Source organism: Perognathus longimembris, chromosome 25 (genome assembly GCF_023159225.1).
Source record: "Perognathus longimembris pacificus isolate PPM17 chromosome 25, ASM2315922v1, whole genome shotgun sequence".
Lineage (NCBI taxonomy): Eukaryota > Metazoa > Chordata > Mammalia > Rodentia > Heteromyidae > Perognathus > Perognathus longimembris.
This window is the reverse complement of record NC_063185.1, coordinates 4,183,944-4,211,440: the sequence shown is the minus strand read 5'-3', so window position 1 is coordinate 4,211,440 and position 27,497 is coordinate 4,183,944. Positions and strand designations below refer to the sequence as shown.

At 55.7% G+C, this 27,497-nt stretch overlaps 2 protein-coding genes across 3 annotated transcripts in view; one reads left to right on the top strand and one right to left on the bottom strand.

The window, feature by feature from the left end:
- The window catches only part of Unc5a (unc-5 netrin receptor A), a 58,168-nt gene extending 40,275 nt beyond the window's left edge, over positions 1-17,893 (bottom strand). For both annotated transcript variants that reach the window (XM_048334072.1, XM_048334073.1), the window contains exon 1: positions 17,573-17,893. In XM_048334072.1, coding sequence (XP_048190029.1) covers positions 17,573-17,642 — 70 coding nt within the window. In that variant the 5' untranslated portion in view covers positions 17,643-17,893. The remainder of the gene's footprint in view (positions 1-17,572) is intronic.
- LOC125341773 lies at positions 17,738-18,656 on the top strand. The gene is made up of 2 exons (XM_048333867.1): positions 17,738-17,966; positions 18,196-18,656. The coding sequence occupies exons 1-2, from the start codon at positions 17,738-17,740 to the stop codon at positions 18,654-18,656; spliced, it is 690 nt and encodes a 229-aa protein (XP_048189824.1).
- Positions 18,657-27,497: the final 8,841 nt, after the last annotated feature.

Here is a 27,497-nt window from a genome sequence, read left to right as displayed (position 1 = left end):
ACCAGGTTACACTTCTTCCACTTAATGGGAAGAGGCACAAAATAAGTAAATATAAGTTATGAAGGTCCATTCCAATGCTAAAGAATGCCACAAAGAAGCAAAAGCAGAGTGATGAGACACTCTTTGGGGCTGAAGTCTAGAGCAAACCTATCTGAGGAGATGACACTGAGTGAAGGCACAAGCTGGGGGTGGTATTGAGCTTTGGGACCCCAGCACTGTTAGGGACCCCCAGATATAAACAGCCCCACCCCCTGGTCCTCCAACTTGACCAGTTCTTGTCATCTGCAGCCCCATGCCCCGGAAGCTCAGGGCAAGCATGGGTGCATGTGGGCTGGTGACTACTGCTTGCGCGGGCACCCACAAATGACATCACTCTTGGGGGCTCCCTCACTCCCACCCCCAGGGTTCCCCAGGCCTGCAGCAAATCACCCCGATGCTTTAGAACAAATACTTCTTAATCACTAAAAATTGAAATGATTTCATGTGAAAATGTTAATGTATTCCGAATCACAGCCACACACTGCGTCTGACAAATTAGCACCCAGCCCGCCGCATTGTTTGTGCCTACATTTATCCCGGTGACGAGACGCGCACACAGAACTCGGCAGAGGGGCGGAGAGGGCAACTTCTGGCTGGGGAGGAGCGTGGAGGGCGGTGAAGGAAGGGGAGGGGTGCCGAGTGAAGCATGTTCCAGAAGCAGAGAGAGCAGACACCCGTGTAAGCCAGCCACACCCCACTGCTGTCACCCCAACTACTTCCCCCTTTTCTGGAACGCCCAACCTGGACCAGGAGACCCATGCCAGGCAGAAAACCTCAAGATGGGGATGGTGATTTTGTAAGAATCTCTTATTTCTACCACAAGCACCAAAGCCAGGCACTGGGGGCTCCTGCCTGTACCGCTAACTACTCAGGAGGCTGAAATCTGAGGATCACAGTTTGAAGCCAGCCTGGGCTATGAGACTGTTGCCAATTAACCACCAAAAAGCCAGAAGAGGAGCTGTGGCTCAAGTGGCAGAGCACTAGCATTGAATGAAAAAGCTAAGGGACAATGTTCAGGCCCTGAGTTCAAGCCCAGGACTAGCACGCACATATGCGTGCACACACACACATATACACACGCACCAGACAAACATATGACGAAATGTGAACCTTCACATATGGCTGTCGAGGACAGAAAGTGGTACAGCTGCTGAGACAAACAGGCTGCCAGCTTCCCAAAATGGTTCAATGCAGAACTACCCACAATTCCACTCTGAGGAGGTAATGCCCAAAAGAATGGAAAGCAGGTGTTCAAACCAATACTTGTGCACCGATGTTCAAAGCAACATTATTGACAACAGTCAAGAGGAGAGAAAAACTCTCCATCATGGTGAACAGATAGTCAATATGTGTTACAGCCACCTATCGAGTAACTAAGACAGTGGAATATTGGTTAGCCATAACAAAGGAATGGAGTACCAATTTACTTTAACACACTATGCTAGATGAAAGAGCCAGTCACAGAGGCCACAAGTGGTGTAGGCAGTTCTATAGAGACGGAAAGCAAGGGGGTGCTTATCTGGGGCTGGGAAGGGGAAGAATGAGGAAGTGGAAGAATGAGGGTCTCTTTGGGGTTAGTGGAAAGGTTTGAACTTGACAGAAGCGATTGTTCTACACTGTGGATGCCCTAGATATCACTCAACCATGCACTTTAAAGTGGCTCATTTTATGTGACATGCATTTCATCTTAATTTAAAAAAAAATATATATATATATAGCACCGGTAGCTCCCGCTTGTAATCTTAGCTACTCAGAAGGCTGAGTTCTGAGAATCGGGGTTCAAAGCCAGCTCCAGGCAAGACAGTCTTTGAGACTCTTATCTCCAACAAACCAGCAAAAAAGCTAGAAGTAGAGCTGTGTCAGCCTTGAGCGAAAAAGCTAAGGGGCAGTGTCCAGGCCCTGAGTTCAAGCCCCAGGACTGGCCCAGAAAAAAAATCTATGTATACATGTTTAGAAGTGTCATGAGATATCCATAAGCAGCTTCGACATGCTAGTTGGTGTTGAATGCTGGGTGTGTGGGTGGGGGGGGGGGAACGGGGCCCCTCAGGCTCTGCTGGCTGGAGTGCAGGCTTCCAAGGGCCCGGGTTGGCCTGGTCTCCCAGCATACTCCCCTGAACCTGGGCCTCAGATCTGATGGCCTAGACCCCGCCCTTCTCTCCACTTTATAAACCACGTGGGTGTGTGTCCAGCCCTGGGGCTCCCATGGTGGACCCGATACAGGCCTGGGACCCAGGCTGCTGGCGCTGTATAGCCGGCTGACCCCTGTGCAGCCCTGTGTAAGGGCTTCCCGCTCTTACCTCTGCCTCACCTTGCTAGCAGCCGTGGTGGCTTCAAGTCTAGGCTACCCAATCTGGCCACCTTGGGCTACACCCACAGTGGCCACCCTCCTGTCACCTCCTCCCAGAAGCCTTCCTGATTACCCGGTGCCATCTGCTACCCCCAATCCCTACCCCCAGCTCACCTATGATCGCACAGGGCCTTTGCCTACCTCCCAACTATCAAGAGCATCCCACACGATTTTAATCTCTCCTCTTGTTTCTGTAGAGGTCTGATTCACACATAATAGCGACTCAATAAACTCTTGGTTAATGGCTGGGCTGGGCCCCCCTTCACAGGGCCCAGCTCCCCGACTCTATTGTCCTTTCTACTTCTACAGGGTTGGAGCTGGCACTCGCCTGTGCTGAGGATGCCAGGTGAGGTCTGGCCAGCCCCCTCCCAGCCGAGGGCCCCTTGGTGAGAAGGGCATGAACTCAGCAATTATGCCATGTCCTTCCCCTGGCTCTATTGTCTCAAGTTTCTCCCCAAAGGCCTCGATGCCCCCTCCCCCCCACTTTGCTGGCGCTCATGTCCTTTCATTCTCTGTAAGTTCCACATGGCCTCTCTGTCCACGCACATCTCTGCTGCCTTGCTCACAGTCCCTTCTCATAATCACCTCCCTTTCTGTGTGGGCGGCAGCTGTCCCCCAGTGTCCCCCCCCCTCAGGGTGTGATCAGAGTTCATGGTGTGCAAGGTCAGCTCTTGATATGTCTCCCATCTCCACTTCCCCCCTGGGTACGTCTCAAAGTGCCAGCCTCTGCCTTCAGTTGTCTCCAACTGAATACTGGGGTGAAAGGAGGTGAGGGTAGATGCCCGCTTGTGATCTCTAACCCTACACTCAGCAATCAGAGAGGGTAGTGTGGTAGATTCAGGCTCAGTATGCACTGGGCAGAAAGGCCAGCTGGTGGGTGGGGAGGTGGGGGCCAGCCCAGATGTCACCCACCCAGACAATGTGCTCACTGTGCCCAGCTCAGATCATCTAATATTTCAAGAGAAGTCTGCTTTTTATGTGTAGTCTCTATTTTTTAGAAAATTGTGCCAGTACTGGGGCTTAAACTCAGGTCCAGAGAACTTTCTTAGCTTTTGTGTTTGAGGCTTAGAAGTGCTCTACCACTTGAGCCACAGCTCTATTTCCAGCTTTTTGCTGGTTAGAGACAAAAGTCTCATGGACTTTTCTGCCTGGGCTGGCTTAGAACCTCGATCCTCAGCTCTCAGCCTCCTGGGTAGCTAGGATGATAGTGTGAGTCACTCCCACCCAGCTGCATTGTTTCTTTCTTTTTTTTTCATTTAAAATTTTTATTCTTTTGCTAGCACTGGGAAGTAAACTCATGGCCTTGTGCTTCCAAGGCAAGCACTCTACAACTTGAATCCCAGCCCTGGAGTCTCTGTTGTTAGAATAACTGCTGCCTGGGAGCTGAATGTCCTGCATGCAGCCACAGGGCCACCTATGGGTGGGGGCTTTGCCCACATTGCCCTACACCCGGTGCCAGGCATCTTCCCTCACTGGGCACCCACACCCAGCTCACATGGGCATAAGCTGCCTAAAGAAGGAAGTTCTTGAGTGAGGCCTTGGAAGCTGCCATGATCACAGCTCACAGATCTGAGAAAAGCCTCAGGGACTGGCCTCTGTGCCCCAGGGGTCGTCAGAGCAGATTTCGCCTGCTTATTCCCAATTTCCTCTCTCAGTTCTGCAGCCAGGTTCTTTCCATACACAGAGCTGGCCCTGACTCATCCCAGCCCCGCATCTTCCTCCAGCCATCCCCACAGCCAAGAGAGGGCAACTCCATGCTGGGCTGGGTCCTGATTGGCTCAGGCCTAGGTCATGTGGCACCCCTGAACCAATCACTGTGTCCAACATCTCCTTTGTGATTTGCCCAGCCTGCTCATGGGCTTTGCCTCCTAGGGAAGGATGGGTCTAAGTGACAGTCCATCAAGACCATACCATATTGGGGGGTAAGGGGGGTGTTCACCAAGGGAAAGGTGGAAGTGCTGTGCTGTGTCACCCAATGGAGCATGGCTATCCCTTCCATACAGCCCTGGTCCCAGGGGATAAGAAAGTTCTAGAGGTAGGGCAAGGCTAAGAATGACTCTGAGTTCCAAAGCCCAATCAGCTCTCCTTTACCATGGCAATCCCTGGGGGCCACCATTCCATGGTCTCCTGGAAGGGACATCATGGTGGTTAGGAATGTTCTCAGCACCCTGTGCTGCTTCCCTGATGCCATGTCCCTGAATGCCGACCGTCAAGGATCCCCACCCCCCCACCTCCCCACCCCCCCCACCCCCCCCACCCCCGCCAACAGGGCAAGCCTGCTTTCCCTGGGCAGCTTTTCTGTGCTATACATGGACCAGGTGAGCTTGCCTCCTCTGTTCTTCCAAGGTGTTCTCTCCTAGGACTTGGCTTAAAGTCCTAGGACTTCGGGGCCCCTCACACTTGGCAGCCCCAACAACTCTTTTTTTTTTTTTTTGGCTTCTCGAATAATTTACTATAATATAAAACACTTTCTACTTGGCAGAATGGAAAGAACAAGAAGAGAGACAGTGATGTATAATCTATGAGTTTGCGTAAACACTGAGGATGAGAGGTGCTATCAGTAATGAATAGGTACTGATAGCACCTGAATGGTGATCACTGGGATCTCAGTGTCCCCATGACTGGCCTTGGAGAAACTGCCAGTCTTAATGACCTTGAACCTCATTTTGACCAACGCTGTCATGATCTGTGCCCAGAAATGACACTATGAAGAGCCCATGCTGTGTGGAAACTCCTTCATTCTGAAGACAGTAGTCTTATATGAACGTACATACATAGTTTTTGAGCTATTGTATTCCCCTGAGAGGTCAATTTTTTACCTTTATATGCCACAACAACTCTTGATCACGTCCTTTGCCCATTTCTGTTTCTTGCGACCCACATGCGTGTCTCACAGGAGATCTGGGGCTGGCAGGCTGGACTTCCCTGGGACGGAGGCCTCTGGCTCTCGCAGCTTCTCCCTCGGCCCTGCTCTCCATCTATTTTCTGTTCCTGGCATCACTTCCCCGGGCTCAGAGCTCTGAATCATGTCTGCTTCCTCCCCTCCTGCGCCCCCTCCACGCCCCGTCCAGATGTAGCAGCATGTCCCCACATCTATCTCTCATTCCAACCCTACTGGCCGACTGGCTGGCAAGGGAGGCCCCATCATTTCTTGCCTGGATGACCACGGTGGCCTCCCGGCTGGTCTCCCTGCCTCCAGCCCCTCTGCTCCCACCCATTCTCGACGCACTGCCAGATTAATCTTCCTTAAACACTGCTAGCTGCCTGTCACTCCCCAGCCCTGTGGCTCGCCGGCCCCCCACAGGCACCGTCTGCTCCGGCAGCCTCACCATACACAGGCTGTCACCAGGGATGGCCTGTCCCCTCTATCTCCTCCATCACTATCCAGCCACCACAGTCCATGCTCCGGCCTGAGCCCCGCTCTTCCTCTGGCCTCGGCACGCCCCAGAACTCTGAGGGTGGAGGACACGTGGATGGTCAGGGGCCAGCCACGAAGCCACAGCTGAGCGGATGCCTTGGTCTCGCCTGGCACATCTGAGCTCTTACATGGGCCTGTGACCTGGCCATCTCTCTACTCTGCACGTCCTCAGCACCCTCCTTCCCAGGCAGCACACCTGGCCAAGTCCCTGGGTGACCTGGGTGGTCAATCCTTCATCATATCTGCCCTCTCCTTGGGCCCCCTAATGAATCTAGTCACCCCAGAACAAATAACTGCCTGAGATACCAGGCTGGCATGGTCCTGCCCTCAACACTGCACCTTTATGGACTAAAGCTCCCTCCCAACCCATGCCCACCAACCCAGGAGGGCATCACTAAGCAGGGCCACATTTGCCCAGGCCACGGAGCCTACTCGGGGCCTTGTCTGTGGGCTGGCACCAAGACACATGTTCCCAAAGGTCCTCATTTGGTCCACATGGACCTAGAAGTGACAGCCTTTCCTTATCCACATTTTCCAGGTAAGGAAACTGAGGCACACAGGGGTTCAACAGCCTGAGTCATCCAGATGAGGATTCTAACCCAAACCCTCAACTTCAGCCCTCCAGTGTGGCTCTGCTGGAAGGAGACCCCCCCAACTCTGGGCCTACGCACCGCCTGCGCTCCTGTCAGAGGGCTGGGAGGGGCCTTGGACAGAAGAAGCCCATTTATACCAGAGCCAGAGCCAACCAGGCTCAGGAAAGCCAATTGTTGAAGTTTCTAGAAATCTGCAAGCCAGTAGCTTGAAATAAACTGTGGAGGAAGAATTTACACCAGGAGAATTGGCCATCAGCCTCCCAGCCCTCTCGACAGCCACCAGCTGTTAAACACAGGCCCTGTGCCAGGGAGGGGGTGCCGAGTCCCTCGATATCCTGGTCCTAGTACCCAAGAGGGAACCCCAAAAGGAGCCTGGGGTTGTGGGAAGAAGGTCTTACAAAGACCAGGCGGTGTGATCTCCGTTAGAGGAAGGAAGTCTCTAGAAAAATGAGTAATAGCAGGCAGGGTGGTGCATCCCCGTAGCCAGTGTCAGGGTGGGAAGATGGCTGCACACCAGGGCATGGCCACAGAGCAGGGGTGTGGACTGAGTGCCACGTGGGAAAGGCCGAACGTGGGCCAGCTGTGGCGGGCCAGCTGTGGCTCTCAGGAGAGCCCACCGCAGCACAGCGCAAGAGGTGGACCTGGAGGAAGAGAACAATGAAGGACAGGCCTGTGAGCCAGGAGGAAACTGGGATCCTGGCTCCCCACGCCACCATGTGCTCCCCAAGGACAGTGAAGCTGAGGATGACAAGACTGGACCTAACAGCAGAGCCCTGGAGACCCAGCGGGAGAGCCAAGGAGAGGCTGGCGGGGTGAGCCACCTAGGGTCTCCTGATCCCGATAGTCAGAGCCCACCTCTGGCAGATGGCCCTGCCAAAGCTCTGCTGACCGCTGCCAAAGCGGGAGCGAGGTGGCCACGAGGAAAGCGAGTGTGACTCAGGGAATGGCTCACTTCAGGTTCTCTGAATGCAAGCTGCAGAAACCCAGAGTCACAGTGTAAGCAAGAAAAAGAGGAGGTGCTACCAAGAAAGTCTCTGGCTTGCCAAGCTACTCAGGGGCTGAGATCTGAGGATCACAGTTCAAAGCCAACCCAAGCAGGAATGTCTATAAGACTCTTACCTCCAATGAAGCAGCAAAGAGCTGGAAGTGGAGTTGTGGCTCAAGTGGCAGAGTGCCAGCTGTGAGTGAAAAAAATCTAAGGGACAGCATCCAGACTCTGAGATCAAGCCCCAGTACTAGCACAAAAAGAAATATACAAATAAAAAGAGGAGCTTTGGAGCAGGAGACGAATTACCTAGATCATCTGTGCCCTCCTGCTGGATGAAGAGGCTTGAAAATACCCACAAACTGGGTGCAGTGGCTCACACCTGTAATCCCAGCTACGCAGGAGGCAGAGATCTGAGGATCGCAGTTTGAAGCCAGCTCAGGCAGGAAAGTCTGTGAGATTCTTATCTCCAGTGACCCACCCAGAAACTGAAAGTCTTGGAGCTGTGGCTTAAAAGTGGTAGAGCACTAGCATTGAGCAAAAAACAAACAACCAAAAAAAAAAAAAACAACAACCAAAAAAACCCCTCAGGGACAATGCCCAGGCCCTGAGTTCAAGCCCCACGAAGGACAACAAAACAAAACACCCACAAGATGATGTATACAGAGCTCTGGTGGGAAGCCAGACAGATCTTCAATTTAACAAATGTCCACTGGAGCAGCCATAGCCTAGTGATCCTCATACAAATTTAAATGCCATCCTACCAAAGCTTCTCAGTCAGGTGCAAGTGACCAAAGAAAGGAGACATTCTGGGATCCTATGTCTAAGGCAAAAGAAATCAGTCCCTCTTTGTTATAGGGTTACTGGTAAAACAGGGCACAGCCACATGGCCAATAGGACAATAGGCTAAGCCCAACCTAATCTGCATAACTGTAACTCCTAGCTATGGGACTGGCTCATCCACTGGGCACAACACTTGAGTTGGACCAGTAAGCAGTAAGAGAAGACTGGGGCATCTCTTGACTGGTTGAAGGAAGAGAGAAATCTCTTGCCTCAGACCTGGACCATGTGCCAAGCCTGACAGCCTCTTTGGGACGGGGCTGGGGAGGGGGAGGCTGTTGGAGAGTGACACCAGTCCCCAAAGGGCAGAGGAGATGGAAAGATCTTGGTCCAGCTCTTCTCTCTGCATTCAATCATGACTGAAACCAGGCTGTCCCTGACTTTTCAAGTTGTAGGACCCACTAAATCCCTTCTCTCTACTTTTTCTTTTGCCATTGTTTAAACCAATGTGGGTTGGGTTTGTCCAATATTTTCAATAGACATACCTCTCCTCCCCGCTGGGGTACTGTCAGTGTGATGAGCTCCTGGGACCCAGAATGGTGTTATTACTGTACTGACACCCGGAGGCTGGCAATAGGAGCCTCAGAACTAGATGAAGAACAGTGGAGAAGATGGAGGTGTGGCCAGGCAGGAGCCTTGTCTTACAAACTGAAAAGCAGAGGCCAGACACTGGTGGCTCATGCCTGTTATCCTACCCACTCAAAGAGGCTAAGATCTGAGGATCACAGTTCAAGGCCAGCATGAGTAGGAAAGCCCAATGAATCACTAGCAAGTTAGAAGGAGAGATGTGGCTCAGCGGTCCAGCACCTTGCCTTAAGCAGAAAAAGCTAAGAAAGAGCAAGAGGTGCTGAGTGCAAACCCCAGTATCAGCTCAAAAAAACAGGCAGACGGAAAAGCGGGGAGCCGTCCTGTGTGACCCCCAGAAGGAACAGCTCTGGATGAGCCACTCTCATAAGAGTGGTTTTGACAGTCCTGATAGCCTAAAGCTGCTGGACCAGGTGAGAAAAGCCAACTCCCAGAGGGTTTTTTTGGTTTTATTTTTTAATAGCCACAGCCCTGTTTAGGAAGCATGTCCACAGGAGAGGTTGGTTAGGAGGCTGGATGGCTGGGTGGTGAGGATGTAGCTCAAGCCTATGCAAGGAATCCAAGCCTCCTCCATCATCGTGGGAGGTGTAGAGCAAGCCCTGGCAGAGAAGAGCCACATTGCCTATGGTTTGTCCCACGGGCCAGGGCTAGTGTGTGTTGGTATTGGGGCTTCAACTCAGCGCTTTGTATTCTTCCTTGACGTTTTCACTCAAGGTTGGTGTTCTACCATTTGAGCTACACCTCCAGCTTGTTGGTTAATTGGAGGTGAGTCTCAGGCTTTCCTGTCCAGGCTGGCTTTGAACCTCCATACTCAGATCTCAGCCTCCTGAGTAGCTGGGATGACAGGTGTGAGCCTCGCATCTGGGAGGTTTAGATGAGATGATTTAGGCGTAGCTAGGTCCTGGCCTTGCTTTTGTCGCCATCATCATCGCTATCATCACCAAGTGAATGAGGATTAAATAGAAAAACAAGTAGCCACAGGGCAGCCACCAACGGCTCCTCTCTCTGTTCTTCGCAGAGCCATGCGTTCAGGGGTCCGAGAGTTAGGTGGGCGACTGCCTGCCCAGGACGGGCCTTGGTATGAGGGAAGGCAGACTTGGGAGCATTTAAGGGACCCTACAGGGGTGCCCTGGGGAGTCGTCCTCCCTCCTTCCTGGCCCCCTCCTCCTCAGGGGTCATGGAGGGTGGGGAAGGGAGGAGTCAGAGGGGAGGGAAGGAGAGGGGCAAGGAAAGAAAGGGGAGGACGGGGGAGGGCAAGGGAGGGCAGGGGAGGGAAGGGAAGGGAGGAGAAGAGAGAGGAGGGGGTGGGAAGGGAAGGGCAGAGCAGTGCCCGGCCCAGGGCTGCTGCTCCAGGCCGGCAGCCAAGCACTCAGCCAGGGACTTGTTCACTCCGCCCCGGAACAAAGAGCCGATAATCGGGCGGGCGGCGCGGGCTGGCGGGCGGACCCCGCCCCTTCCCGGCTCGGCTGCCCGACTTTCCCGCGCGTTCGTCTTCCCGCCCCGAGGAGGCCCTGGCCCAGGCGCAGCGCCCCGTGGGGACTCCAGAGCCCCCATCGGCCTGCGCCCCGCAGGGGCCCCCGGACTCCCATCGGCCTGCGCCCGCGGGATCCCCGAGCCCCCCAGGCCGCCATCGGCCCATGCCCCGCGGGATCCCCTGAGTCCCGGAGCCTCCATCGGCCCGCGCCCCGCGGGAACCCCGGAGCCCCCCGCGCCCTGCGGGGGCCCCGCCCACCCAGGCCACCCCCACACCACCGGGAGGCACGCCTACCAGCCCTTGCCTGGCACAATCAGGGGATCCGGGATGGGGGGTGGGCTGCAAGGAGATGCGGGCCCCAGAACGTCCTGCAGCCCCTCAGCTCCAATGGACCCCAGCCTCAATGAGGAAGGAGGGATGGGTCTGGTTGGGGTGAGGCCCCCATTTGGGGTGAGCCCACCCCCCGGGGGGTTGGACTTTCTGGGTGGGGCCCCACCTGGAGCTCTGGGATGGAGGGGTCCGCCTGCCTCCTGCAGGGGCAGGGGCCTGTCTATCTACACACTCCCTCCCACTCACCCCCAAATCTCAGCCAGGCATTTGCCAGGAGCTCAAGGTGACCCTGAGCCTTCCTGACCGACACCATGGCGACGCCGAGGTGGGAGGCCCTGGTTCTTGGGGACCCCCCCTGTCTGGTGATGGCTGCACCCCCCCACAGGGAGAGAGGGGCTTTCAGGGTCCCTTTCCCATCAAAATGAGCTCCCAAACTTCCTCCTGTGTCATCTACTGTGAATCACATCAGCCACCTTGAGCAGGCCTCACCAGATCTGAGTCTCCCTGCAGAGACCCCACCTTCAAACAAGACTGGGGGGACGGAGAAGGGGGAAGCTGGGGAACTACACCTAGAGCTGTGCCCAGCCCTGGGCATGAAGAGGGACAGAGCTAAAGAAGCCAGGCCTGTCCCTCACCGGGAAATGTAAGCCTCCACTTAGGCCTCTCCCAGCCGGGCTTCCAGTGCCCCAGCCTCCTCCCATCCGCCAGCTGCACCTCCATACCCGCAGGACAGCGACCCCGGGCCTTGTCCATCACCAACAGCTCACCCTGACCCAGTGCCCACCCAAGCTGGATTGCAGCCCCCTGTGAGGTCCAGCCTGGAAGCTGAGGCCAGGCCAAGAGGGTTGGGCAGGTGCCTGGGGCAGTTTCATTCTAAGGGATTTCTGGGCCATGAACATTTGCACCCCAAGTATCTCCTCTGTCACACCCTGATCCTAGACCTCACCACTTAGCCACCCCCACAATTCTGGGGTGCTAGCTCCTGAGTGGGGTCAAAAGCTGCCTGCAGCCTTGGCACTGGCACCTGGCCTTTGGGGTCCCTGGGAAAGCCTGGTTCTGTCAGCAGGACCCAGCTCTCTGGCATGGGGGCTGGGACTCGACGCCCAGCTCTGCCACCTGGCTCCCAGGCAATGCCGGCAGCCAGTGCCAGGGCTGTTGAAGACGTTGGCAGGTGCTGAGCAGGTGTGCACAGTTCCTGGGGGAAGCCTGGTACTGAGGCAGCCTCCCTGGGCACTGTGCCCCCGACAGAGTCATCACATCGAATCCTTGCATACACAGAGGGGCAAATGGCACAGAGAAGTGAAGCGGTTTGTCCAGCAATATGCAGTAATCTGGCAGGACTGGAATCCAGTTTCACCTACTCTGCTGTGTGTTGGAGCTGATCACCATTACCACAGTGTTCCTGAATGGTCTGAGCCCCAACTGTGATGCTCAGAACTCTCAAGCCAGGCACAGGTGGCTCATGCCTAGTTACTCAGGAGGCTGAGATCTGAGGATCATAGTTCGAAGCCAGCCAGGGCAGGAAAGTCTATGAGACTCTATCTCCAGTGGACCACCAGAAAACCAGAAGCGGCACTGTGGCTCAGGTGGTAGAGCGCTAGCCTTGAGCTGAAGAGGTCAGGGGCAATGCCAAGGCCCAGAGTTCAAGCGCAACTCACACACACACAGACACACACACACACTCAAGAATTGGCCCAAATTCCTGAAGGGCTGGTGTATGTACAGGTGGGGTAGACTTCAGAACACCCCCCAAAGCCCATCTTCCTCCCTAGGCTCTGCTTTTCTTCCCTATCTCTAGGTTTGTCCCCTGATGCACTATAAGCCCCTAGCCCTGTTCTAACTCACCCCCTCCAATACCACAGGAGTTAGACAAGCCTCGGGTGGCTGCCTGATGTTGGGGGTCCCCTCTCTGCCCATCATTCCAACAACACTAACCCCAGGAAGCAGACACAGATGGGGCAGCAGCGGGGAAGGGAGCATGGTCAGATTAGAAGCTATCCTGCTGTCTCCAAAGCCCTTGCAGGTTTTGTTTGTAAATTTACTTTGTGTGCCGGTATGGGGAATTGAACTCAGGGCCCCTTGCTCTCATTAGATTTTTCTGCTCAAGGAGTGATGCCCTGCCATTTGAACCAAACCTCCACTTCCAGACTTTTGGTGGCTAATTGGAGATGCTTGCCTGGGCTGGCTTTGAACCAATGACCAGAGCTCAGGATTACAGGTGTGAGCAGCCTGGTTCCTGGTGTGTTTATTATTTGAGGCAAGGTTTCACTGTACAGCTCAGGCATGCCTGAAATGTGCTATGTAGCCTAGGCTGGCCTTGAACTTACATCCATTCCCCCCCCCCCACCTCCCAGTCTCTCAAGTGCTGGAATTACAAGTGTGAACTACTACACCTGGCAGCTCCCACCTTTTCTACTCCACATGGTTGTAGAGGAGTCGGAGGACCCGTGAGAGGCAGACAAGGGGACAGAATGGGGAAGTAGGAGGGGAGCAGGAACCGGTAGGACAGAAGGCAGAAAGCTGAGCACCCCGCCGCCGGGGGCCAGGGCAGCTGGAGCCCTGGGGGCCAGCAGCAGGAGCAGGCACCCACATAGGTGACCCAAAGAGCAGCCCAAATCTTGGTGTCATCTCTGAGTAGACACTATTTACACATGGAAACACCTACTCTGGGGACCTTGATGCCAGCATGGGGATGGGGGTGCACCACAGAACCCAGCAGATACTTGTGTGGGTGACTCACACACACACTCTTGTGAGCTGTTTCTCCGTCTGTGTGTGTGGGAGAAGTTGGGGGGCAGGGTATAGTTTCAGCACTGGACGGGAGGCACTTGTGTTCAGGAACAAGGGCCGTCCTTCTCTCTTCCCTGGTCAGAGGATCTCTCCCTGCTTGCCCACAGAGCCCAAATGCCAACCAAGGAAACAAAAAATTAAATTAAAAAGAACCAACCAAGAGGGGCGTTGGTGGCTCACGCCTGGAATCCCAGCTACTCAGGAGGCTGAGATCTGAGGATCCAGGTTCAGAGCCATGGGATGCTTATCTCCAAGGAACTACCAGCAAACTGGCAGTGGAGCTGTGACTCAAAGTGGGTAGAGCGCTACCCTTGAGGGCAAAAGGTCAGTGACAGCGCTCAGGCCCTGAGTTCAAGCCCCACAACTGACACACACACACACACACACACACACACACACACACACACACACAATTAAGCATTTAGCTGGCTGTGATTTCGAGCATGTTGGGGACAGAGGGCAGGGTCCCTGTGCATACCCACCATGGCACTCCATGACCAAGAGGTGGCAAGTGCCAGAGGCCTCTGGCCATAACCCAATGCTAGGACATCACATCCTGGCCCTTCGGTCTGGACCGAGCAGAGGAGGCTGAGGCCCCAGGTGGCAGCTGACTGGCACTTCTCCGTACAGGAGCTACAGAGCCTGGAGCTTGATCCCCTGGTGCGAAGCCCACCAGCAGGGTGCTCACCCTCCTGGTGGGCCAGCAGGTGCTCTGCCAAGCAAATCAGGATTTCCCTAAGCCCCCCCCCCAGGACTTCCCTAAGCCCACCCACCCCAGATTTCCCTAAACCCACCCCACACCCCAGGCTCAAGACTGGACTTTCATCTACAGCTTCCAGGGAGTCACTGAGCTTTCTAGCAGGATTCCAGCCCCTATGCTGAGGGGGGGGGGTGGGGGATACATCTGAGAAGGAGGGGCCTAAGAGGGAGGCAAGTGGGGGTAGCCACTACGGTGGGCAAATGAGCCAGGTGAGGGATAAAGGGTGCTGGGGATGGAGGGGGAGACAAAGAAGGCAAGGGACACAGCAATGACACAAGTAGGACTGAGCTTGAGGACTCGGTGACAGATTAGATGTGAAGTGTGAAGGAGATGGGGCTCCGGAGGGATGGGAAGCTTCCCAGCCAGGGCTTGGGGGGAGGGGGATGGACAAGGAGGGCCAGGGCCCCTGGGAAGAGCAGTTGCTGAAGGGCTTGGCTCAGAATAAGCAGGCCTGGTCAGAGGGGCTTCATCTAAAGGGATCCACACCCCTCCTTCACTCCACACACCCGCCAACCCACACCTCAGGTAAGCTGGCCATGTGGCTCCAGCTTGGGGCTCAGCAGCACTGGGCATAAGGAAGGATGCCAGGATAATTCTCTGCTCCTGGGAGTACCCAGGCTTCCCCAAAGGCCAGCCTGTCCTGTGTGTAAGGTAGGGGTTAGAATAAAGAGCAATGTCAGCCTGGGGAGTCTAGGCCAGTCCAGAGTGAGGGTGGACAGCAGGGCTGAGAAGAAGCAAGGGCAGAAGGTGCAATGTGGGAGCTTGGTCCCCCTCAGGCCCCACCATCTGCTGGGGAGTCTGGGAGTCTGGCAAGAGTATTCCAGAAGGCTCACACCTGTCATCCTAGCTCCTCAGGAGGCTGAGATCTGAGGATCATAGTTCAGAGCCAGCCTGGGCAGGAAAGTCTGAAAGCCTCTTATCTCCAATGAACCACTGAAAAAGCTGGAAGTGGAGCCATGGCTCAAGTGGTAGAGCTCCAGCCTTAAGGAAAATGAAGCTCAGGAACAGCACCCTAAGTTCTAGCCCTAGAACCCATACGAAACGAAAGGAAAAGGCACCTAGGAGTGGGGAAGGCGCTGGTGCCAGCCGGGTGACTGGGTATAAAGGGGACAATCTGGAAAGACAGGTGTGTGCCTGCGTGTGCAGCACACACAGCGGCCTGCCCAGGTGCGCCTGTGTTGAAGATTGGCTTTGTGTGAGATGTCGGTAGCCACGGGGAACAGGAGGCTGCGGTGGCTCGGCAGTGCAGACCCCCGGCGCCCCCTGCCGCCCGCTTAGCTGGCCATCCCGCCCATAGCCACCGACAGATGCATTTTTCACTTGCTGCTGTTGCCAGGAGCTGATGGGCGGGCACTGACAGCGCTGGGGTCACCGCAGGGCCAGCCCGCCAGGGTGTCCATAGATCCCTGGTACCTGTGGGGCACAGCGGGATGAGGGCTCTCCTTCCCCGGGACGTGTAGAGCCCCATGCCTAGCCACACCGTCCGCCCCAGGCCTCAGAGTGGATACCAGAGGCAGGTCTGGCTCCAAAAGGCCCATCTGCCAGCTCCAGGCAGCCTCAGAGCAGGCCCCCAACAGGTGCCCCAAGACCGGCGATTGCAAATCATCTACTCCACAGCCTCCTGAAAAGAAACCCAGTCCTCCATGGCTGGCTTCGGTGCCCGGACTTCACAGCACCTGTGTTACGTGCTCACCTGCGTGCCAGCCCACAACCATCACACACGCACAGCCATGCCGGCCAGCACAGACTCAGCTGGCCACATGCATACCAATGTTGCACGTACCACACCAGCCTTCCCCCCCATCACCCAGGCACACATGTCAGCCCACAGCGCTCACACGTGCTCACGTGGCAGTACGCAGCTCAGACCACAGCCTCTCACACGTCCAACTCAGTAAACACTTCCTGGGCACCTACTCGGAGCCTGGTGCAGAAGGATAGATATCTCCAGGTCATCACCATCTGCAGTGCAATCAACAACCCCAAGTGTTCAACTGGAGAGCATGCACACACACACCCCTAACACACACATGTGTGCAATGTGCATGCACGCATGCACACACACACACACACACACACAGAGCCAGCACAGCTCAGCCTCCTTGTTGTGTGAGGATTAGAAGGGAAGGATATGAGGAAAAGGGTTTCTTAAAGTGAGGGGCGTCAGTCGTGGGGGAGATGGTCAGAGGAGGTGGGATGGGGTAGAGAGAGGACTCAAGGCAGGGTGGGGAGGGCAGTAAGGCCATGGTGGGGGCAAGATTCGCTGTGCAGAGAGATCCCCCAAGGAAGCAGCCATCAGCCTCGATTAGCAAGCTGGTCCCTGAGCCCTCCACTCACCGATCTCCCCTCCATCCAGCTGGACAGTTCACAAACCCCAAACCCTTTCACCTCTGCCATGACCTATGGCCCAGGTTCTGAGGTATCCATGACTACCCAAGGCAAACCCCTAGCCCCTGCGATGGTACAAATGACACCCCCCCCACACACACCTTGTTAAGTGAATACAGGGCAGGGATCAGAAGGCCCTGGAGAGAGGACTGAGAACAGACAAAGGATGCAGCGGAAACTCCCTCCGCCCCCAGGCCCCTCACCCAAGAAAACGAAGGAGACGATGGGGCTGAGTTGAGGGTTGAGCCCCGTTAAGAGGTGTCCAAGGGACCCACAGGGAGAAAGAGGGGCTGTGGAGTATAGGGGAGAAGGGGAAGCCGGTGGACCAAAAGCCCACAACTCTGGCTGAGGAGGGGGCAGCCAGGAGTCCCAACCAGCTCCAACCACGGGGGATGGGGGGGCGGTGCTGCCTTGATTGTACAGGCTGCCAGGAGCTGGGGGGCTGCTGCGGGCACCTCTACGCCCGAGTGTGTACGTGTGCGAGCGTGTGTGGCGGGGACAGCGGAGGACACTGTGTTCTGGACGTGGGCAGAGGCCAGGTGCCAAGCTGTGGGATTGTGAGTGTTCGGGGCAGATGGGGGACAGAGGGGTTCCCCCTCACCGTCCCTCCTGCCGTCCCGACCCTGGCACGTAGTCCAGACCCTCTCGTCTTCGAATCCTTACAGCTCATCTTCTCCAGATTGACTCAAGGCTCCCCCACTCCGGCTCCCGAGGCCGGGCAACCACCAAACTTCCCCCACACACACACCCGAGCGCGTGGGGCGTCCTCGCTCGCCGGCCCCGTGCGCCGCCAGCTGCTCCTGCGCTTGGCACCGCCAGGCTTCCGGGAGAGCGCGCGGCGTGGCGGCGAGGGGCGGCCCCGCGTCCCGCCTCGCAAAGTTTGGCCTCGGGGAGGGGGTGTGCTCCCAGCCGGGCCGGGGGCGAGGGGGACGCGGGAGCCGAGGACGCCCCCATCGCCCCGCCGCGAGCCCCCGCGCGCGCCAGACCCGCCGGCCTCCCCGGAGCGCGCGCGGCGTGACTCACCCGAACCGCCGAGCCAGGAGGCGAGGGCCAAGCCGAGGAGCGCGGGGCACAGGCCGGGCCGGACGGCCATGGCCGCGGGCGGGCGGGACGCGGGGCCCCCGCGGGCGGGAGGAGGGCGGTCAGCGCTGCAGCCCGGAGCCCCGGCTCGGGGCGCCCCCGGGGCCCATGCCAGCGGACTGCGCTGCCTCCGGGCGGCCAGCTGCGGGGCGCACGCGGCGCGTGGCTCCCCCGGGCAGCCGGGAGCGCAGCAATGCAGCCGGGGCGGAGCGCAAGCGCCAGCCGCGCCGCGCCGCGCACCGAGCCCGCCGCCGCGCGGAGCCCGCAGCCCGGGAGCGGGCCGCCGGGCGCCGCAAAACCCGGACTGGAGCGGCGGAGCGGGGCGGCGGCGGCGGCGGCGGGCGGGGCGCGGCGGGGGAGGAAGGAGGGGCCGGGCTGCCGGGCGCCGCGCACGAGGGGCCACCCGCAGTCCCGGGGATCCCTCCGGGCGACGCCTGGGGCTCCTCCCCGGGAGGGGCTGGGGCGGTGGGCGGGGAGGCCTACCACCGCCCCTCGCTGTCTCCGGGGACCGGAGTGGATTGGTCCCCGGGTTCCGGGCTCTCCCGGGCCCGCCCGTCTGCGCACAGGTGGCCCGGGAGGGGCGCGGGGCTGCGGCGACCCCGGCTCGGCGCCAGCCTGCGGATTGGGGGGTGCCCTGGACAGGCTCCGCCGTCCTCCTTCCCGCACCCCTCGCCTGCGGGCCGCGCTCGGAGGTCGTCAGAGCGCCGAGGTTCGCTGCCCGCCGCCGGCGGCTTGGATGGGGGGCTGCGGGGAGGGGGGAGCGGGGGACTGGGGGCGCGGGAGGGGGCGCAGCCTGCGCGCGGGGATGTCCAGGCTCCCCGAGACCAGCAGGCCGGATACCAGCTATGCGCAATCTGGAGGGTCCTGGGGTCCTCGTGCGACCGCGAGCCCCAAGGTTTTCCCCACGCCCACGGCGCGATGCGCAGAAGGAAACAAGCCCGGGGCACAGCGCAGCCTGCGGGGCACCAGGCGTTTGCGCCGGGAGCGCACTGGGCGCCCGAGACGGGGGTGTGGAGGAACCCCGTAGGCTTTGGGAAGTAGAAAGTCCTGGGGCTCGGGCTTCGGGTGACCTTGGGCGAGTCACGTAGGCTCGGGAGCCCTCCAGCGATGACCGCTGCGGAGCCTCCCGTTCCCCGCCCCCACCCCCTAAGTGGGTTAAGATACAGGAGGCGGGGGGGGGGGGGGGGGCTGCCTGCGCGAGAAGAGGGACAACCGCGTCCCCCGTGCACGGGCATCAGGACGACAGGGCCCGCTCTGGGTTTAGAAAGGGGGGCCGGGGAGGGGCGAAGGTGGGGTCCCCAGCTCCAGGCTGGTGGGTCTTAGAATCTGGAGCTGCAGGCTAGGCAGATGCTAGAACGTTCTTGGCTTCCACAAAGAGCTGCGAGCTCTCCTGGATTTCTTGAGACACGAGGCCCTCTCTCGGGCTACCTTTTGTTTTCCACTTTGGATGGAGAAGGTTAGGGAAAATTGTTTGCTTTTCGCTGAACTCTAAAATACATATTCCCCACAGCCACAGAAGTGTGACTTTCAGACCCTGGGCTCCTGGAAAGCAACGGCAGGGCACTGGGCTCCGTCCAAGGGGGCAGCTGAAGGGGACTGGGCCCAGCATGGCTCTGCTTGCCACAGTTTTAAATGAAGCCATTGTATGTGAAAACTCCCGATTTAAAATTCTTAATTAAGTCAGGGGCCTTTGGCTCACGCCTGTAATCCCAGCTATTCAGGAGGCTGAGATCTAAGGATCAAAGATCAAAGCCGGCCCCAGCAGACAAATCTGAAAACCTTATCTCAAATTAACCAGCAAAAAGCTCGAGTGCAGCTGTAACTCAAGTGGTAGAGCTCTAGCCTTGACTGAAAAAGCTAAGGGACAGCACCTAGGCCCTGAGTCCAAACCCTAGTACTGGCACAATTAAATTAGGAATGAAGGAAGGGGTGACATTGTCAAGAAGCAATGCACTCATAACCTGACTTATGGAATTGTAGCCCCTTATACAACTACTTAATACTAACAATAAACATTAACATTTTCACTAATGGCCTGAGGGCATGGCTCAAGTGATAGATCACCTGCCTTGCAAGTTCAATCCCCAATGTCACCAAACATTATATGATTAAATTTTTTAAAATTAACAAGAAACAATGTGTTATAACGTCCTGTAAACCAAGATGAAAATACCCTTATCTGCTCTCTCTCTCTTTCTCTCTCTCTGTATGCTTGTATTGAACTTGAACTCAGAGCCTGAGTACTGTCCCTTAATTGCTCTCTACCACTTGCAGAGGTGCTGTTCCATATCCACACCCCTGAGTCGCTGATTTCTTGCCATTGGATCCATCGACTCCCTCTCCCATATGGAGATCTCAGGATGTGGGTGCTATGTGGCAGAGTACTTGCTATTTTCTCTGGCTTCCTGTCATTCTCAGGAGAGACTGGCATGCCACGTGGACTTTCAATGGAGTCCTCACTGCAGAGTCACTGATGGCAGAGGCCAGGTCAGAGCCCAGCACCTCCCCACTCAAAAATACCCACTCACCATTGCTGCGGCAGTGGGGACCCACGCCTGTGGATGGAGATTTGGAGCCAGCCTGGGTAGAAACATCTGTGAGGTTCTTATCTCCAATTAGTGGACCTGTGACTCAAGTGGTAGAGCACCAGCCTTGAGTAGAAATGCTCAAGAACAGTGCCTAGATCTTGAGTTCAAGCCCCTAAGACAGCACAAGGGGAAAAAAGACTACCTATGTATGGATTGCTCTGTTATCATCTCCAGAAGTCTCACCTTGATTCCACCATTGTTCAACCCATATCTCACTGGTAAACCCACAAAAATAAACAGGTTTTGTCCACAAATCTCCAGCACTGCCCCCTTCCCAACCCACTCCACCCAGCCAATACTCCCAGTGGAAGGGGAAACCATTTCATCTGCCAAGACCTGTTCTTGGAGAGCTCAGGTTGACTCTGGCTAGTCCCTACCCCAGGCCAAGCATTTCTCAGACCTACTTCGACCCCATTTTTCTTTTGAGGGGTCATCCCTTCCCATCTCCAGCCCCCAAGGTTCCCAAGATGCTCTGGGCTTTGGCCTGGCCAATCAGGTGCACTGGGCCTGGTTTAGGGGTGGAGGATGGGCTGGGCCAGTCCACTGAAGCTCATTTCTGGGACATTTGTTGCAACTCTGGAGAAAAAGAAATTTCTTTTCTTGAAGCTGCCACCACACGAGGACCACACTCCTGAGACTGATGCCTGAGCAGACAAAAGCAGAGCTCCAGAAGAAAGACTCAGAGCCCTGGCTTTCCATGCAAGCACCCAGGGTCTGGCTGCTTCTGAAGCTACTGAATCTTTCTGGATCGTTCTACTGGATCTTTCACTTACATTGGTCATGCAGTCTTTGCTTGTTGCTTAAGCCAGTTGGGTTTCTGTCATTGACCTGAGAACCGATTTATCCCTGATACAGATCTGTTTGAGAGCCTTACCCAGGGTAAAGCAAGCATTTATTATAGCCTACAGTTTGCAAGACTCATTGTTATCTTATGGGAAACACACAACCATCCTTTCTGGTTCTAAGTGAGGGAGAGATGAGCCAGGTTATGGAAGTGAAGAGTGAGCAGAGGCCCAGAGGAGAAAAAGAACTAATGACAACACCATTCAAAGACCTGTATTAGGCCAGTGCAGGTGGCTCATGTCTGTAATTCTAGCACTTCAGGAAGCTGAGATCTGAAGATTATGAGTCAAAGCCAGCCCTGGGGGCTGGGAATATGGCCTAGTGGTAAAGTGCTCGCCTCGTATACATGAATCCCTGGGTTTGATTCCTCAGCACCACATATATAGAAAAAGATGGAAGTAGCACTGTGGCTCAAGTGGTAGAGTGCTAGCCTTAAGCAAAGAGAAGCCAGGGGCAGTGCTCAGGCCCTGAGTTCAAGCCCCAGGACTGGCAAAAAAACACAAAACAAAACAAAACCAGCCCTGGCAGAAAAGTCCCCCTGAGGCTCAGCTCCAATTAACCACTCAAAAACTGGAAATGGCTTAAGTGGTAAAGCGTTAGCCTTGACCATAAAGAGGCTCAGGGACAGTGTCCAGGCCCTGAGTTCAAGACCCACAACTGACAAAAATACCTGCAATATTTGGCACATACCACTCCCACATGCAGTAGTCATTTTTGTTTGTATCAGCACTGAGCCTTGAGCTCAGGGTCTTGTGTTCTTGCTTGGCTTTTGTGCTCAAAGCTGGCACTCTACTTGAGCCACAGCTCCACTTCTGGCTTTTTGCTAGTTAATTATAGATAAGAGTCTTGAGAGCAAGGAAAGGGATGACATTGACCAAAAAGAAACATTACCTGACTGTAACCCCTCTGTACAGCATCCTTATAATAACAGTATATGTTTTAAATGTCTATTGGACTTATTTGCCTGGGCTGGCCTCAAACTATGATCCTCAGATACCAGCCTCTTGAGTGGTTGGCATGACAGGCATGAGCCGCCATGCCTGTTTCCCACTCTGTCTTTACACAGGACACAAATGCACTTCACACACTCAGTTCACATCTAGGTGTTCTGGGTATGCTTATTGTGTAGCCACGTCTACACACACACACACACACACACACACACACACACACACACACACACACACAGACTTCTGTGCCTTCACACCATAGTTTTGCATACACTACCCATGCACTCACCCTCTACGCTACACCAGGCTACTGAGAGCTTGCTGTCCCCGTGGTTTGGAGGGGTCTGGGTACCACTGGGATGTCCTGAGCCTCAAGGCCTTCAGGACCACGGACAGTGCTTACCCTCTCGTCCTCCAGCACCATGGACAGCATATACCATCTTCCTTCCTTCCTTCATTTCTTCCTTTCATTTGTCATTTTATCTGTTTATTTATTCAGTGCCAGCACGGGAGCTTGAACTCAGGGCCTAGGCACTGTCCCTGAACCTTTTTTCTCAAGGTTAGCATACTCCCACTTGAGCCACAGCTCCTCCTCTGGCTTTTTGGTGGTTCCTTGGAGATGAGATTCTCATGCACTTTTCCTGCCTGAGCTGGTTTTGAACTATGATCCTGAGATCTCAGCCTCCTGAGTAGCAGGTGATATTTCTTTAGAACTTGCTGGATTCATGAACTCAACTTCCAACTTTTTGCTGGATTCGTACCTTGCACATCTTACAACCCCTTGCGGAGCAGGTGTTACTATTGCCTCCACTGCATGGATACAAACTCTGAGTTAGCTGGTGGCACATGCCTGCAATCCCAGCTACTCAGGACGATGAGATCTGAGGATTGCAGTTTGGAGCCAGCCTGGACAGGAAAGTTCATGAGACTCCTATCTTTAATAAACTACCCCCCCCCCATTGCCAGAATTGGAGCTGTGGCTCAAGTGGTAGAGCACTAGCCTTGAGCAGAAAAGCTAAGGGACAGTATTCAGACTCTGAGTTCAAGCCCCAGTACTGGCAAAACAAATGAAAAACCCTGGGGCCTGGAGAGGGGTATGCTTTGCTACTGCGACTCAGCTGCTCAGGGGTGTGACAGACTTAAATCTTGAAGTGCTCCAGAAAGGTGCACAGGATGGCAGGAAGAACGTTCAGTCCAGTGCATGGTTCTACCAGGAGATATGTGTGCTAGCACCAACATGCACCCATGTGTGCACACACACACATGCACACCCAGCTTTGTGAGCTCCATAGCATTTCAGAGGCTTCCCTGGCCACCTGGCTCCCTTTTCTAGTTTTGTCACAGGGTGGCAGGTAGATGTGAAGGTTACTGGCACCCTGCGGGGGTGGGAAATATGAAAAAGAGTGGCTGAAAAGCCAGGGAAGAGTGTGAGGAAGAGAAGGAAGAGGAGGAGGAGGAGGAGGAGGAGGAGGAGGAGGAGGAGGAGGAAGCCGCCTTTCCCGTCCTCACCCAGGCCGTGGCATCCCCCCTTCTCACCCTCCCCCATCTCCATTTCTCACTCCCGCTCCTCCTGATTCCCTCCCCTGCCACCCTGGTCCCAGGCCCGCCTCCACTCTGCACCCTCGTCCCAGCTCTGCCTTGATGTCCCCCTGGGCTTCTGTGGCACCCCACGGGGGTGGGGGGCGGGCCAGGGAGGGGCTGCTGGATTTGATCTGCTTTTGCTCTCAGGTCCTTGGCAGCTTCCAGTCGGGACTCAGTGAGGGATCAGAACCCCAGTGCAGGCTGGGCTGGGCTGGGAGCCTGGCAGGGGCCAGGAGAGGAGGAGGACACAGGACAGGTGCCACCTGCTCCAGCACCCGGCATGCTGAGCCCCTGGGCTTGGGGTCTGCAGGTGTGTGTGTGTGTGTGTGTGTGTGTGTGTGTGTGTGTGTGTGTGTATGTGTGTGTGTTTTGAACTCAGGGCCCAAGCCTGCTGCCATCTGAACCATTCTACCAGTCCCTTCGGGGGCTGGTTATGTTCAAAGTAGGGCTTTGTTTGATGCCCAGGCCAGCCTGAACTTCCTATTTGGTCTTTCCTTTGCTGCCAGGATGGCAGGTGTGTGCCACTGCACACAGCCATTGATCGAGATGGGGTCTCATGAACGTTTTATACCTAGCTAGAACCCAAGCTTAGAACCTTGATCCCTTGACCTCGGCCACTTAAGATTACAGGCTTGAGCCACAACACCCAGCTACAAACTTGACTTGTAAGAGCTTCCCAACCATCTCTGGACATCACATGGGTGGGTAGGCTGGGGCTAAGGAGCCCCTGCCCCACAGTCTGGACCCTAGCAGGGGGGTGGGCGCTGTCACCCTCGGGGCAGGAATTGATTCATTGAGGGTAGGAAGATGGGCGGGAAAGGCCCAAGGCATCCAGACAGGGGGAAATGAGGGACAAATATCCACAAAGCTGCAGTGAAAAACAGCTGGAAGCAGGGCACAGCTGTTCACCCCGTCATCCCAGATACTCAGGAGGCTGAGCTCTGATGATCCAGGTTTGAAGCCAGTGGGCAGGAAAGTCCGTGAGACTCTTATCTCCAGTGAACCAGCCCAAAGCTGGAAGTGGAGCTGTGGCTCAAGTGGTAGAGCACTGGTTTTGAACACAGTCAGGAACAGAGCCCGGGCCCTAAGTTCAAGCCCCAGACCAGTACAGGAAAAAAAAAAGCTGGAGACACACCACTGATCACACACAGGTCCAAAGAGGCACAGGACACAACACACACTCACCCCCACAGACATACCACACACACACACACACACACACACACACACACACATTCCTACCTTCAGATTGGTTCGCACCCATCCCATATGCACACACGAACATACACGCAGATACCCAGATAAACACCTACAGCCCACACCTGCACACACACTCATACACATACACATACATGCTTGCACTTCCTACACACACACACACATGCACACTGCAGTCTTCTCCCTCACACATGCTAGCACACTCGCTTGCTTCACCCACCCACACAGACGCCAGGAGCAGCCTGGAACTCGGCAGTACACTGAGAAGATGGTTAGGATTTTTAATCAGCTTTTCAACAAATAAATAGACAAAGCCTCTTTAGCGGGGCCCTGGGCTTTCTTTTTCCTCTGTCTGCCTCTTGACACCCGTGGTCCTGGGCTTTCCCAAGGCTGTCTCCTTGTGCTGGTGCCTGCCCACGCGTGTGGGTGTAGAACATGAGTCTGTGCAAGCAGCTGAGGGGTAGAGGTGCCAAGTAGGGGGCCACGACTCTGGGGCGGTTGGGTGGACAGTCTGAGAAGGTGGTCTGTGTGTGCATGTGCGTGCACATGCACACGTGTGCCAGTCCTGGGGCTTGAACTCAGGGCCTGGGCGCTGTCTCTGAGCTTTGGTGCTCAAGGCTAGCACTCTACCACTTGAGCCACAGCGCCACTTCCTTTCACCTGGCTTTTTTGGTAGTTAAGTGGAGACAAGAGTCTCTTGGACTTTCTTGCCTGGGCTGGCTTTGAACCGTGATCCTCAGATCTCAGCCTCCTGAGTAGCTGGGATGACAGGCGTGAGCCAGTAGTGCCTGGCAGCTTGGAGGTTTGAAGTAGGGGCTGCCTCCTTGCCCCCCCCCATCAGCCAGCAGCTGCTGAACCTATCTCCTGGCCCAGGGGTTCTTGAGGGCAGGCTGCCACCCTTAGAGATTCAGGACAGCACCGGTGCCATCTCTGTGCACGGCGCTGCTGGGCCTGGTGGAATCTGGAGAGGTTCTGACGGCCTCCCCTTCACTTTTCACTCAGTTGCTCTGGGTCTCTGGGACTGTCCCGCAGACCCCAGGTCCTCCTCTCCGCTCCCCGTCCACCCCCGCCGCCCCCCCATTGAAGGACGGCAGCAGCTGCAGCACAGACAGGATGTGTGCTCCCAATACAGCGCCTGACTCAGCCCCTTGGGGGGGCTGGTCCACACTGTGTGCCAAGGTTAATTAAACTAGTAATTAGGAGAGATGCTTAATCTATGTGGTTAATGAAATCACCCCCTTGCCTCAGCGTGGTTGCTGTCACTCTGCCGGGCACCACAGGGATCAGCACCCAGAAGCTCCCTGCACCCAGTCCCAAAGCAACCAACTCCTCAGCCTGCCTCCAGACAGGGTTATGGAAGAAAGTTCCAGAGGAACCAGGTACTGGTGACTCAGGTCTGTCATCCCAGCTGCTCGGGAGGCTGAGATCTGAAGACTGTGGTTCTAAGCCAGCCCAGGGCAGGAATGTCTGAGACTCTTACCTCCAATGAGCTACCAAAAAGCCAGAAGTGGAGCTGTGGTTCAAGTGGCAGAACTCCAGCCTGGAGTGAAAAGATCAGATGAGAGCACAAGGCCCAGTATTCAAGCCTCAGTACTGACACACAGACACAGGCACAGAACACACACACACATACACCCCCCCCCCCCACACACACAGAGTTGCAAGGGACCAGGCTTGGAACACAGCCTTGGGCTGTGTCTACCCAGGCACGAGGCAGCCTAGGGACCCTCGTGTCGGCCAGGACCCTCTCGTGCTGTTTAGGGACCTTTGTGTCACTTCCTCCAGGGCTAAATCGACTTGCTCTGACCGTCACGCCCTATGTTACATCCTCAGTGAATTAAAATTTAAACCTGAAGGATTAAACTTTCATTTAACACATATAACACGCATATCTTATTTTATGCCAAAAAAAAAAAGAAAAAAGAAAGAAATCTCAGCCAGACACCAGTGGCTTACACCTGTCATCTTATTTAAATACTCAGGAGGCTGAGATCGGAGGATCACGGTTCAAGGCCAGACCAGACAGGAAAGTCCACAAGACTCTTATCTCCAATGAACCATCGGAAGACCAGAAATGGAGCTGTAGCTCAATGTGGTAGAGCTCTAGCCTTGAGTAAATGAGCTCAGGGACAGTGCCCAGGTCCTGAGTTCAAGCCCCACAACCAACAACCAAACAAAACAATCAAAGTAACAAAACCCACCAAACCAACTCTGTCCTGAATCCCAGCCTTTTTTCCCCAGTGGTGGCACCCATGTGGGGCCCTGCGGGCTTTTCTTGAGTGAACCCACTTCAGATGAGGTTATTAATCACCAGACCCATTTCCAGCCACCTTAGATGTCTCACAGTGACACGTCCTTCCCCAGCCCCACTGCCTTCAGCGGCCCCTCTGCAACCATTCCATGAAGAGTCAAATTGCTTTTCAGATCCCACCCAGAAGGAACTTTCCAAGAGGGGGCGATGAAGCTTCTCCAGGCCCCAGGACCCCACTGTGGGCTCCTGGCCTGACCCTGGAACTCTCCCAGGACTGGCTTCTCCAGGTGGAGCCTGGAGTGAGACCAGATCACAGCCTCTAGCTCCTTCCTTCAGCTCTGGCTCCCAGAGACCACCCACTGTGGCTCGGCTCAGACACAGGTCCCTCAAAGACACAGGCCGCCCCTCCATTTCTACCTCAAACAGCAGCCTTGGAG